Raw genomic sequence first — 14,138 nt, 5'->3', positions numbered from 1 at the left:
TCTCCCATCTTAGTAATCTCTCAACTTCCAGGCAAACTATTTGCTCAGTAACAGAGGCCACTTGTGGCCAAGTCCAGTCAGAATTCAGTCTCTGAGATTGAATGAGGCAGCAACTCAGGTAAATTGGAGTAGTAACACTAGCGCTATATGGGATGTACTCACAGGCTTGCTTAGGAAATAGTAAGTTACACAAAGAGTTTAGTTGAAGGAGTGCTGCTGCTGTGAGGTAAGCAGTGTGCTTCTCACCAGGCTGGTGCAGAATTTTCACTCCATACCGTAGTTAAAGTTTAAATTAAAGCTCTTTTGCACAGAGTCTAACCTGTACTCTGTAAACAAACAAACAAACAACAACAAAAACCCTGTCCGCAAACCACCTGGAGCTCTGAGGGAACCTCACTAATTCTCCTCTTTTTGTCCTTTTGACTGTTTGATTTGCTTCGATTTTTTGGAAAAGGATCCCATGTATCTCAGGCTGGCTTCAAACTTACTCCGTAGCTAAGGGTGACCCCTTGACCCTCCTGCCTCCCCTCCCAAGGACTGGATCACAGGTACGCACCTTCAAGTCCATCTTACTAATTGTTCTGGCGCTCTCTGTGTGCATTGTGCATATGTATGTGTTCAGTGTGTGCATGCACACACACGTGCATGTCAGTTCCTTCATCAGCCCCTCTCCATCTTATTTTTATTACATTTCACTTATTCTATCGGTTTGTTCCCCTTTGGTTTTTTCCTCCCAAACCAAAGGGTCAGGGTCTCTCACGGAACCTGGAGCTCACGGATTTGGCCTGGCTTGCTAACTGAGTTCCACAGGACACTTTGCAGGAGTCCCCCCTTCCATCATATGGATCTTGAGGATTGAACTCAGGTCATCGAGGTTAGCAGTAAGCACTTTTACCTGCTAAGACATCTTGCCTGCACCACCAGTTTTTAAAAGACATATGTGGTGGTTTGAATGAGAATGGCCCCCGTAGGCGCATACATTTGAATACTTGGCTTTCACAGTTCCTAGAGTGTTTTGGAAGGGTGGGAGATGTGGCCTTGTTGGAGGAGGTATGTCACTGGAGGGTGGGCTTTAAGATTAAAAAAGCCCACACCATTCCCAGTGAGCTCTCCTGTGCGCTTTATATCCAGTGTAAATTCTCAACTACTGCCCCAGTGTCATGCCTGCCTGCCTACACCTGTCATGCCTGTCTGTCACTGTGCTCCCTACCGTAACGGTCATGGACTCATCCTCTGAAACTGTAAGGAATCCAACCAACTACATGCTTTCTTTTATAAGTGGCCTTGGTCACGGTGTCTCATCACAGCAATAGGAAATTGACAGAGACGATACCTTTTATCACTATGTGGGTGTGCATGTTGTCTGTACAGGCATGTGCATGCCACACATGTGGTGGTCACAGGGCAGCTTTGTGGAGTCAGGGTTGTCCCCCCACCTTTAAGTGGGTACTGCTTGAACGTTCCAAAAATGCTTTTGACCATGGGACCATCTTGTGGGCCCCAGTTTCCTTTATATCGAGTGGCTGTAGGGTTCTCCTAACCTCCTAAAACATGTTACTTGGTGGTTCTTTTAAACAACATACAAATGCCAGGAAATGGTTCTCTTCCTCCACTGGGGATCAAATCAGGCCCTCCAGCTTGGAGGCAAGCACCTCCACCTTCTCAGCCCCCTCGCCAACCCAGGAACTCAACTCTTAATTGCGGGTGCATATTCTTACTGCTAGGATTGCTATGTTTGTTATAAATTACAGCTCCCGGGGACATTACTAAGGGTTTGTTTGTTTGTTTGTTTGTTTGTTTTTGTTTTTGAGACAAGGTCTTTTGGAGCTCAATGGCCTCCAACTGCCTATGTAGCCTAGGCTAACCTTGATCTTTCCTCTACATTCTAAATCAGCAGCTTTCAATCTATGGGTCAGGACCCCAGGGTTGTACGGCCCTTTTACAAGGGGTCACCAGAGATCCTCAGAAAAAGCAGATATTTACACTCTAATTCATAACAGTAGCAAAATTACAGTTATGAAGTAGTATTGAAAACAGTTTTATGGTTGGGGGTCTCCACAACACGAGGAACTGTATTAAAGGGTCTCAGAGTTGGGAAGGCTGAGAACCACTATTCTAAGTACTCCGTGCCCGGTGGTTTGTTGTTATCGTTGTTGCTGTTCACTTTTGTTTTGTTTGGTCTTGTTTTTGAGATGGAGTCTCACCATCCTAAGCTGGCCTCGACTTAGCTGCTCATCCAGCCTGTAACCTGAGATTCCCCTGTCCATGCTGGCCTCTGATAATGACATCTGCCAGCCTTGCCTACCTTTTCTGATGTTATTTCTCTGTTTTATGTTTTGAAAGGGGGGGGGGGAGGTCCTCACGAAATCAAAACAGGCCTTGAACCTTTCTAAGCTGCCCATGTTGCCTTCAAACTTCTGATCTTGCCAAATGCCAGGGTTACAGGTGTGAGGCACCACTGCCGTTGCGCATGGCCCTAGGGACCAGATCCTGGTCTTTGTGCTTACTAGATATGCACTCTGCCCGAGTCGCACTGGGCATCTTAATCCAAGATCACTTAACAGGAGCGATCCACCAGCAGGAGGCTTGTGTCTGTGGCCTTCCATTCTCTTAGTTTCCAGTCACATTCGCCTGCCACTCAGCTTACCCAGGCATTTCCAGGGGAGAGGAGGGGGTCTGGAGGTCGGCAGAAGCAGAATGCCCCTTCTTCTTACCTCAGTGTGTCAGGTGCATTGACTCAGAGGAGCCAGGTGGGAGGGAGAGGGTGGCTGGGGCCTTGGATGCTCCCAGAAGCCTCAGGCGCTGAGGCTGACGCAGCTATCTGACCTTTCCTCCAGTACTACAGTGTACCTCACTCAGAGGGAAGGTGCTAACCGCCTGTCCACCCCGCACGAGGTCTCGAGCATACAGCCCACCCACCTTCTTCTTTGCAGTTACTTGTTTCTTCTAAGAAAGAAAAACGTGGAGAGAATAGAGGAGGGGAGGGAGGGGAGAAAGAAGGAGAGAAGGGGAAAGGGAAGAAAAATAAAGGAAAATTAGAGATTGGGTGGAAACCCAGCGGCAAATGATGTTTCTGGGACCCTCTGATGAAAGGGAGACTTTCACCTGCTTAATGTCACTTGAATCAGGGTCTCCACTGCTACTTGGCTATTCCTCTTTGTGACATGCCCTCCCCATAGATACACACACATGCACGCACATGCACACAGTATGCACGTGTGTGTTGATCTCCTTCGTTCCTTCAAGCCTTTGCTGAGATGTCACTTCCTGTGGACCGTGATGGCCCAATTCCCTCTAAACCACATCAGCCTCTTTCTCCACACTGTGCTCTCATGTCTTCTGCTCTCCTCGCTCCGTAGGACTATGGTGTTCTTCAGACTCTGTGCCTGCTTCTGGACCACTTCATTCCCCACTCATCAAAATACCAGCTGCATTTGTTTGTCTGATTCTGTTTTAAAATTACATTTGCTTATTTGGTGTATGTGTGTGGTATGCGTGTGTGGAGGGGTGGTATGTGTGTGTAGTGTGGGGTCTGGGTAGGGTGTGGGTTGTGTTTGTGCATGTGTAGTGGTGGTGTTAGGGGGTATTTGTATGTATGTGTGGTGTTCACATATGTGTATGTGTGATATGAGGAATGTGTGTGTGTGTGTGTGTGTGTGTTGTGTATGGTGTGTGGTGATGGTGTGTGTGTGTATGTATATGGTGGTGGTGGTGGTGGTGTGTGTGTATGGTATGTGTGTATTGTGGTGGTGGTGGTGTGCACGTTTGTGTGTGTATGTGTGTGTGTGGTATGAATTTGTGTGCCAGAGTATACATATGGAGGTCAGAGCACAACTGACGACAGTCCATCCTGTCCTGCCACTACTTGCAGCCCAGGGATTGAACTCAGATCATCAGCCTTGGCAAGAAGTGCATTCTCTCACTGAGCCATTTCTCCAGCTGTTTGTTTGTTTGTGACAGGGTCTCAAGTAGTTCAGGCTGGCCTTGAACTTCTGGTCCTCTTGTGTCCACCTCCAGAGTGCTGGCACTACAGGTCTGTACCACCCCACTCAGCTTGCTAGCTGCACCTGGTATGCGTTTGATATATCTTATTCCCTCTTCTATCTCAATGCCTAGAAGACGACAGTGAATGGAGCATGAGGTTTGTCTGTGGCTTGGATGCGTGTCATGGGGTTGTGCTGCTAATGATTGTGGAGTTGAGGTACGTAGGGTTCGGTAACATCTCTTCCAGCTGGAAAAGCTAATACCTCTGTTTAACCAAAACCAGAAATGATGACGTCACCAACTCACCATTCAGTACTTGGAGGCTCAGCAGACCTAAAACAATAAAGAAATACAATAGAATCTCAAAGGTAGCCATACAGAACCCAGGTCAATAGAGCCCACATGCTCACCCCAGACCCATTTCCTAAAGAGCCCTGTGGAATTCGGGCCCACTTGCCTGCCTGCCTGCCTGCCTGTCTGCCTGCATGCATGCCTTGCTTGCTACCCACCCTTCCTTCCTTCCTTCTTTTCTTTTGATATAGGAAAAACTGAGAATAATAAATTCATGTTACAGAGGCTCTACTAAATCTGCTTATGAGATATTAAACACACAAAGCAGAAATTACTTAATGGAGCTCTCTGAGTCTCTTACTCAGAGGAGGGCGATTTTGCCAGGCTGAAACAGGATGACCTCAGGCAACAGATACATGTTAAAGCAGCCCTAGTCCATTCTGGTAAAAATGACAAAATTTTATCCTGTAACTCCTGCATCCATCTAAACAATCAAAGCTTGGCTTTTCTGTCTCCGTAAAACATGTTTCAGCGCCCAAAATGCAACCTGGACTGTGAAACTATAGAAGACAAGATGTTCTGTTCAGAGCTGGTTCCCTTCTGTGCATTAGGCAGAAGTACTCAGGCTCATTAAAGAGTTTTTCCTTAGCCGGGCGTGGTGGCGCACACCTTTAATCCCAGCACTCGGGAGGCAGAGGCAGGCGGATTTCTGAGTTTGAGGTCAGCCTGGTCTACAAAGTGAGTTCCAGGACAGCCAAGGCTATACAGAGAAACCCTGTCTCCAAAAAAACAAAAACAAACAAACAAACAAACAAACAAAAAGAGTGGTATAGCAATTTCTCACTGGGAAGGCTTTAACACATTCTGTTTGGGTCTCACTGAAGTTCTGGCTGACCTGGAACTTGCTATGTAGCCCAGGCTGACCTCAAACTCACAGAGTTTTCCCTTCCTTTGTCTCTGGGATTAAAGGTATGTATTACTATGCCCAGTACTGCCCATCTCATATCACCACCTCTACCATCACCACCACCACCACTATCATCATCATCGTGTGTGTATGTATATGTGTTTACCCATGTGACTCTGGGCACAAGCATATTATAGAACACATGTAGAGGTCAGAGGACAACTTGCAGGAGTCAGTTTTCTCCTTCCACCATGTAGGACCTGGAGATCAAACTTAGGCCACCAGGCTTAGCAACAAGATCCTTTACCCAATGGAGCATCCTGCTAGTGTGTGTGTGTGTGTGTGTGTGTGTGTGTGTGTGTGTGTGTGTGTGTGCATGGTGTGTTTCTGCCATGTGTACAGACATGGAGGTGGGCAGGCAGATCAGAGGTCAACCCAATTGTCATTTTTCAGGAGCTATCCGTCTTATTTTTAGAAACAGGGTCTCCCATTGGCCATGAGCTCACCAAGTAGGCTTTGTTGGCAGGCCAGTGAGCCCCCAGACCCACCACTTGGTGCTTCTCTAGCACTAGAATTCTAGGTGTCACTCCCAGTGCATGTTCTGGTGACTTGTGTCAGGGCCCGAATTTCCAGGGAGTCCTGAGCCCATTGGTGACACATGTCAGGTTACACACGTCCAGGGCCCACATAGAATGAAGGACTTACCAAGGATCCCTGTGGTCCATCCAGGAGGCAGGAGGTGTTGATGAGTCCAGGGTCCATGAGAGAGGAGACCACAGGAGGGAGAAATAATCACAACTTTAGATGGTGGGAGATGGGAGTTCAGAGCCCAGGACAGCGGGCCTTAGAGCAGAGCTGAAGAAGGCTAGCCTGAGAGACATGGAGGTCAGAAGACTCTGACGGTGGTGAAGGACCAATGGGAGAGGTGGGGCATTTTAAAGTTATCAGTATTTTTACGTGCTTATTTATGTATTTGATTTCATGTGTGTGAGTGTTTTGCCTGCGTATGTCTGTGCACCACATGTATACCTGGTGCACAGGTAAGAAGAGGAGGTTAGGGGCTGGAGAGATGGCTCAGTGATTAAGAGCACTGACTGCTCTTCCAGAGGTCCTGAGTTCAAGTCCCAGCAATCACATGGTATCTCATAATCATCTGTAATGGGATCTGATGCCCTCTTCTGGTGTGTCTGAAGACAGCAACAGTGTACTCATATACATAAAATAAATTAATCTTTAAAAATAAAGAGAGAGAGAGGCTGAGCGTGGTGGCACATGCCTTTAATCCCAGCACTTGGGAGGCAGAGGCAGAGGCAGACAAATTTCTGAGTTTGAGGCCAGCCTGGTCTACAGAGTGAGTTCCAGGACAGCCAGGGCTACACAGAGAAACCCTGGCTGGAAAAACCAAAAAAAAATTTAAAAATGAGGTTGGATCCCCTAGAACTAAAGTCACAGATAGCTGTGAGCTGGCATGTGAGCACCAGGAAGGGAGCCCAGGTCCTCTGGAAGACCTGACAACTGAGCTACCTCTCCAGCCCCCAATTTTTGAAAATATTTGTTTGTTTTTATTTTTGCTTTTTGTTTTCCTTTTCAAGACAGGGTTTCTCTGTGTAGCCCTGGCTGTCCTGGAACTCACTCAGTAGACCAGGCTGGCCTTGAACTCAGAAATCTACCTGCCTCTGCCTCCCGAGTGCTGGGATTAAAGGCATGTGCCACCACTGCCTGGCTTGTTTTTATTTATTTGTGTGTGTGTGTGTGTAGGCCAGAAGAGGCATCAGATTCAGATCCTTGAAGATGGCGTTAAGAGCAGATGTGAGCTACCTGGTGTGGGTAGGATTTGAACTCAAGATCCTCTGGAAGAGCAGCAAGTGCTCTTAATCACCAACCCATCTCTTTAAGCTTCTCTTATACTTTTAAAAAATTATATGGTATTTATTTGTTGGTGTGAATCTGTGTGTGTGTGTGTATGTATAGAGGTCAGAGGACAACTGATAGGAGCCAATTCTCTCCTTCCACCACGTGGGTACTGGAGATCAAACTTAGGCTTAGCTGCAAGCTCTTTTTACCCTCTGAGCCTTGTTGCTGTTCCTTGATCTGCCCTTTGGAAGCTGAGAGTACTGCATTCCCTGCTCTGCCCCCATTCCTGACAGTCCCTGCACTGATGTGAGCCTCTTGGCAGGAATAAGAAGGTGAGGCAGGTGAAAGAAGAAACATACACTTACGTTTCAATACTGTTGAAACAGGAGCACCAAGGAGAGGGAAATCCAGGTGGGATTGTTGGGTAAGGGCAGAAGTGAAGAAGAAAAGGGTGTTAACAATGGCCGACCCCCCCTCCTTCCACCTGGAGCATCCTCAGCAGAGGCCACCCCACAAGGGACGTGGAAGTATCATCCAGTCCAAACGGCACCGGCGAGGCTGTACACAGAGATGCTGGGTCATCTGTGACCTGTCTGCTTTTGGACACACTCATCCCTATGCCTCGAGTCGCCTGGCCCGTTTCCCCCTGGGAATTCACCTGCCAGCAATCTAGAGGACATCAGAAAAGCATCTCCACTCTTCTGTCATCTCCCGACCCTCCCCACATCTCACTTCCCACCCTACCCCCACCCCCAGTCAGGGAGGAAGGCTTGGATCCTGTTTTTTATTTTGGTTTTGTTTTCTACCTATAAACACGTGTAACTCCTGCTGTCCTGTGCTCTAGGACAATGGGGGCAGTTTCAGCATCTGCTCAAATACTGGGACTCCAGTAATACATACAGTTTCAGACCCCAGTTTACAGTCCCTGGAAGTGGGCGGAGCCTGAAAGCCACCTGGGGTCTCCTCCACTAGTGGGGTAAATTCCTCTAAAAACAGTTTCCTCTCCCCTCCCCTTCTCTCCCACTCCCTTTTTGTTTTGCTACAGAACCTTATGTAGCCCAGGCTAACCTCAAATTTGATATATAACTGAGGCTAGTCTCAAACTGCTAATCCTCCTGCCTTACTCCGCTTTCATAGTGCTGGGATCATAGACAAATACCACCGTGCCTAGCTCCCTTCTTTCTTGTTTCTCCTTCCAAGTATCTAGAAACATTCAGTTACCCATAAGAAAGGAAGAAAAAAAAAACCCTACAGAAACAATTTTCTTTGCTAGGCATGGTGGCATACCCCTGTCGTCCCTGCACTCAGGAGGCTGAGGTAGGAGGGTCAAGGGTTTCAGGTCATCTTTGGTTATATACGGAGTTTAAGGCTAGCCTGGGCTACTTGAGACTTTCCCACCAAACAACAAACACCAAAAGGACATCAACAATAAAAGGAGAAATAACTTACTTTTCACTGGAAGGCAGATTGGAAACAGAATCAAGGAGTTCATGTGGGAAAGAATGGGCCAGAGAATAAAATGAATATTAGTCCCTTCTCTCTCTGGTGCCTTCCATTTTCTTTCTTAAAATACTTTTAAAAGTGTTTGACAATTGTTCTTGTGCTCTGTTGAACTACCTTAGAGAGGAAACCAGTTTTGCAGTATCACTGAGCGGATACAGCCAACCGTCTCCTAATGTCTCACCCTTGCCTTATCTGTGAGTGTGAGTGGACTCTAGCTTGAGCTCACCCTTGCCTTATCTGTGAGTATGAGTGGACTCTAGCTTGAGTTCACCCTTGCCTACCTGCACAGGTTGAACATCCCTAATCCAAAATGGCTCCATTACAAGATTTTTCGAGTGCCAAGGTGATGCTTGAATAGTTTCCCTTAGCCTTGTTTTCATTGTTTTTTAGTTTATTTCACTTTATTTACGTGTATATGCCTGTGTAAGCATGTGTGTATGCCCTTGAAAGCCACACGAAGCCACAGGCAATCGTAAACTGTCTTAAGTGGGTGGCACCTAACTCAGGTCTTCTAGGAAAGCAGAAAGTGTTTGTAACCACTGAATCACCTCTCCAGCCTCCATTTGGTTTTACTTCTTGAGACAGGGCCCTCTCACTCCACAGACCAAGGCTATCCTGCAACTCTTTCTGTAGGTTCAAATCCAGCCAAACTACCACCACCACCACCACCACCACCTCCATCTATCTCCCAAGTGCTGGGATTACCAGCCTGAGACAGCACATCCAGGTCTGGATTTGGATATTGTCCAGATCAGATTGGGTGCGGGGTAAGAGTCAACTGACAAGAGTCAGCAATGTTCGAAATCCTGAAAATGTCTGAAATTTTAAACACACTCAGCTTAGGGCATTTCTTTTTTGGGGGTGGTGGTGGTGGGGGTTGTTTGTTTGTTTGTTTGTTTGAGACAGGGTTTCTCTGTATAGCCTTGGCTGTCCTGGAACTCACTTTGTAGACCAGGCTGGCCTCGAACTCAGAAATCCGCCTGCCTCTGCCTCCCGAGTGCTAGGATTAAAGGCGTGCACCACCATGCCCGGCTAGGGCATTTCAATTAAGGAAAATTCAAGCCGCACTAGACTAGAGAAAAGCAGAATTTGGCTCAGCCGATCAGAAACATCCAATATATTCATACTGTACAATCAGGGACTTTGCAATGGACTGAACCAAGTAAATCAATAGAATTGTTGTGACCCGTTTGGGATTCTGTCTGCATTATTGTCCCTTCATCCCCTATCCTCCAGTGTACAACCCTATCTGAACAGAGTTCCCCCAAACTACTTCTAGTTTTCCTCTGTGTAACTTGCAAATTACTTGCTCTAACAAAGTTTCTTGTGGTACTGGGGATTCAATAAAGGATCTTATACAGCACTCTATTGCTGATTTACCCCCATCCCCTCACTGGGGGATTCTAGGCAGAGGGTCTATCATTGAGCCACGCCCCCAGCCCCTCACTGGGGAATCCCAGGCAGTTACTTTTTATTTTGAGACAGTTGAGTTCATGCGTTTGAAAATAGAAAGTGAAAAGACAGGTGATCATGACACATGCCTCTTTATTACGCCTTTAATCCCAGCACTCAGGAGGCAAGAGGCAGGTGAACCTCTGTGAGTTCAAAGCCAGCCTGGTCTACAGAACTGCTTCCAGGACAGCCAAGGATACACAGAGAAACCCTGTCTCGAAAAACAAGGACAAAAACACCAACCCCCCCCCAAAAAAAAGAATAAAGAAAAAGAAAGGAAAGAAAATAGGAGGTTAAAAAGTGTATCAGTACAGCATGTGTTGGAATACCCCAAGGAGGACCTGGGGGTGTGACTCAGTGGTAGAGCCCCTGCCTAGCACACAGGTTCTGAGTTCAATCCCTGGCAAAATGGGGGTACGGAGAGTTGGGAGTCATAAGATTTCACGGTACTTACTTTCTTCTTCTGACTTGTCTGGAAGGAAGAATCAATGCAGCCATGTTCAACATGGGTGCAGAGAGAGGGAGAGAGAAGTGTGGGAGTGAAAGTGGAGGTGGGAGAGTAAGCGAGAGAGCAGGAGACAAGGGGGTGGGGGGAGAGAGAGATTGATTAATAGTTTTGCCACCAGATAAGCATCCCTGACCAGACAGAGACAAGAGATGAGGATGCTATTGAAAGCAGGCAACCCAAGTCTCTCTCGATTTGCAGGACAGGACAGGGACTTGAGTCTGCATCCACTCTCTCTAAAATAAATATTTATGAAGCACTACTGTATCCTGGGCATAAGCAAGGTTTGGGTGAGACAATATCTACCCCCAGTAAACAACATCCATGGTTTTCCAGGAGCTTGCAGGGGAGGGGGACCAAAAGCCTCATGAAGTGCGTCAGAGGTGGGAGTAGTGTGCTGGTCGACCTGCAGGGTGTGGTAGGAACTTTTAAAGGGATGCTGGTTGCTGACCTGGAGTGGTTACCAGGGGAGGCGTCTTGGAGGAGGATATGATGTTTTGTCTGAAACCTGAAAGATGAGCAGGGATTAGCTGAGTGGAAAGATCTTGGAAGGGGAAAAGAAAAATTATCCCAGACATGGGGAAGAGTGCGGGTATGGTCCTACGGGGAAAGAACTCAGCTGTAAAAGGCTGAGAGACACGATTATGGCTGGATGAGGCAAAGACGTGTGGGTACCATTCTAAGAGCAAGTAAGGTGTTGCTAAACAAACAGGATCTGTATCCAAATCTTGGCTCATTCACCTCCTGGTGCGTGAGCCTCTTCCGACATTTATTCATAAAAACAAAACCAGGAAGGTTCGGAGAGGTGGCGCAGCAAACGAGAGCACTCATTGGCTGCTTTTGCCAGACTGAAGTTCTGAGTCCCAGTACCCACAGGGAGGCTCACAACTTCCTGTTCCGGGGGATCTGATGCCCTCTTCTGGACACTATGGGTACTGCATGCACATGGTTCACAGGCATTCAAGCAGGGAAAACACCCATACACATAAAATAAAAATAAATACATTTAAAAGAAACGAAAAGGAAACAGTGAGCTCCAGGTTCACGAAGAGAGCCTGTCTCAAGAAGAAATAATGTGGAGAGTGATTGAAAAACATATCCAGCATTGACCTCTGGCCTCCATGGGTGCACACACTGATGTGCGCATACACACAATGGAGTCAAATTAAGGTGGTGTACATCTGTGCTTTCATGACTCAGGAGCAGAGGCAGGTGGACTGGGAGTTCAAGACTTGCCTCTGGTTCCCAAGTGCTGGAACTAAAGGCATGTTCCATCATTTAAGGAGATCTTGTGCCCCTCCACCCTCCCCCACCTGCGCCCAAAGGAATCAACGCAGAACAACCCACCCACTCCCACCCGTGTAAACTAAATAGACCCTTCCATTCCTAGGGTCAGGGTAGTCTGTCACACCATGAGAAAAGCAACAGATATAGCCTGGTACTCACTATGTAGCCCAGGCTGGCCTCAAACTTAAGAGCCTCCCGCTTCGGCCTCCTAAGTGGCAGACTTACAGATGTGAAGTGTTAGGCTTAACTCTCTTTCTACCTTGTAGGTCCTGAGGACTGAAATCAGGCCATCACGCTTGGCAGCAAGTGAAGTTTGCCCAGTGAGCCATGTTGCTGCCTGGTTGCTAAACTTTTGTCAGTTGCTACTTTGTTCCTGATGACTCTGACCTTACAGGCTCTCAACTCCAAGTTAATTGTACAGACATTAAAGGACTACTATCATAATGGTTTATACCAGTGGGGTTTGAGGGTCATGTATCAGATATCCTGCATTTCAGATATTTACATTACAATTTGAAACAGTAGCAAAATTACAGCTATGAAGTAGCAACAAAATCATTTTTTGGTTGGGGGTCACAGCAACATGAGGACCTACCTGTCTTCCAGGGTTGAAGTAGTAGGAAAGTTGAGAACCTCTGGTTTATATATACAATTTTATGTATGTATGTATGTATGTATGTATTATACATTACATACATACATTACAGCTATTAGTGCCCCAGAAGGTTGATATTAGAGGTGGAGGGCTTGGGAGGTGGCTTCGTGGGGAAGGGTTCTCGCTGTGCAAGTGTGGGAATCTTAGTTCTGATCCTTGTGGCACATATATAAAAAGCTGGCTACAGCCACTTACACCTGTGGTCCCAATACTATTCAGTGACAGAGGAATCCCAGGCACTTGCTGACCAGAGCCAACCAAAAAAACAGTGAGCTCTAGGTTTAGTGAGAGATGCTGCCTCGTGGAAGTAAGACTAAAAGAAATAAAGCTGGACAGCAATGTCCTCCACTGGTCTTTGCATGTGCGCGTGCACGCACACACACACACACACACACACACACACACACACACACACTCATGCACACACCAGCACACACACACGCGCACACACTCACACATACTCACACACTCATATACACACTCACACACGTACACACACACACTCACACACACCTGGGCCAGCAATATGGGTCAGCATGTGAAGGTGCCTTCTAGCAAGTCTGAAGATCTGAGTTCTATTCCTAAGACCTACACAGTGGAGAGAGGGAACCAGCTTGTGCAAGGTATCATCTGACTTCCACATGCATGCCTTGGCGCATGTGCCTGCTCACTATAACTTTCTTTTTGGAAACAGGGTTTCTCTGTGTAGCCCTGGCTGTTCTGGAACTCTCTCTGTAGACCAGGCTGGCCTCGAACTCAGAAATCCGCCTGCCTCTGCCTCCTGAGTGCTGGGGTTAAAGGGGCTTGCCACCACCCAGCATAATTTTTTTTTATTTTAAATTTAGAACCAAATAAACAAAGCATAAGGCATTCTGTAGCTGTGTCACTCCTTGTGAGCTGAGAACAGAGATTCACACTTACCATCTGGGGACAGTCTGCCCATCAACCCTGAGGGAAGAGACAAACAAACAAAACAAAGCAAAAACAAATGATGTCAACACACAACAGTCAAAACAGAAAAAAAAAAAAAAGAAAAAAGAAATAAATCTGCAGTGAATGGAAGTTCCCAGCCAAGTGTGGGGGACGTGAGGCTATGGCGCCTTCACTATTGAGGCCAAGGCCATTTAGGATGTCGGGAGGGAGGGGGCCATAATGAGCCCAGTTTGGTTGGGTTTTTTAAATGGATTTTTATTCCCAACAATATAGAATACATTTCAATTTCTTTGTGGCTTTTTGTCCCCAGCAGTTTGCCTTTCTCTGCCGTGTATTCCCATTTCCCCTTGCACGAGGTGGCTCATTCTGCACTTCTTACACTTGAAAGGAGATCAGGATATATGCTCTGACCCCAGCCAGTCAACCAATCAGGTATCTCTGCACTTTGTGGACATAGACAGAAACCCAGTCCCTGCTATAGAAGGAACAGATAGGTAACTTCATAGCAATAAAAAAACAGGATAGAAGACTCACCAAATGGGACAATCTAAACCCAAATAAAAACCCAACCCCCCTGAGAGCTGGTGGGCTCCTCAGAGTCCCTTCTTTAAGCAATAAATCTGTAACATCTACTATTAAACATCCACTGTGTGTCAAGCTGTTCTTCTGTCTTTCCATCCGCCCACCTGATAGTATCAACATCACTTAGAGTAGGTGTGTCAACCTACTGTGTGTCGACCTACTGTGTGTCAACCTACTGTGTGTCA

At 46.9% G+C, this 14,138-nt stretch overlaps 1 protein-coding gene across 6 annotated transcripts in view; it reads right to left on the bottom strand.

The window, feature by feature from the left end:
• Epp13 (epididymal protein 13) overlaps window positions 1-14,138 on the bottom strand; it is a 29,225-nt gene that overhangs the window by 4,569 nt on the left and 10,518 nt on the right. For 3 of the 6 annotated variants that reach the window (XM_011250665.2, NM_001177416.1, NM_001177417.1), the window contains 8 exons: window positions 13,360-13,386; window positions 10,948-11,004; window positions 10,446-10,463; window positions 8,486-8,491; window positions 7,402-7,410; window positions 5,888-5,896; window positions 4,291-4,317; window positions 2,920-2,946 (listed from right to left, as the gene is read on the bottom strand). In XM_011250665.2, the coding sequence (XP_011248967.1) occupies window positions 2,920-2,946; window positions 4,291-4,317; window positions 5,888-5,896; window positions 7,402-7,410; window positions 8,486-8,491; window positions 10,446-10,463; window positions 10,948-11,004; window positions 13,360-13,386 (180 nt within the window). The remainder of the gene's footprint in view (window positions 1-2,919; window positions 2,947-4,290; window positions 4,318-5,887; window positions 5,897-7,401; window positions 7,411-8,485; window positions 8,492-10,445; window positions 10,464-10,947; window positions 11,005-13,359; window positions 13,387-14,138) is intronic. The other 3 variants (XM_011250666.2, XM_006540265.3, XM_011250667.2) reach the window with 3 other exon arrangements.

This window comes from Mus musculus, chromosome 7 (genome assembly GCF_000001635.26).
Source record: "Mus musculus strain C57BL/6J chromosome 7, GRCm38.p6 C57BL/6J".
Lineage (NCBI taxonomy): Eukaryota > Metazoa > Chordata > Mammalia > Rodentia > Muridae > Mus > Mus musculus.
Note: the sequence above shows the minus strand (reverse complement) of the source record. Positions and strands in the feature narration are given on the sequence as shown.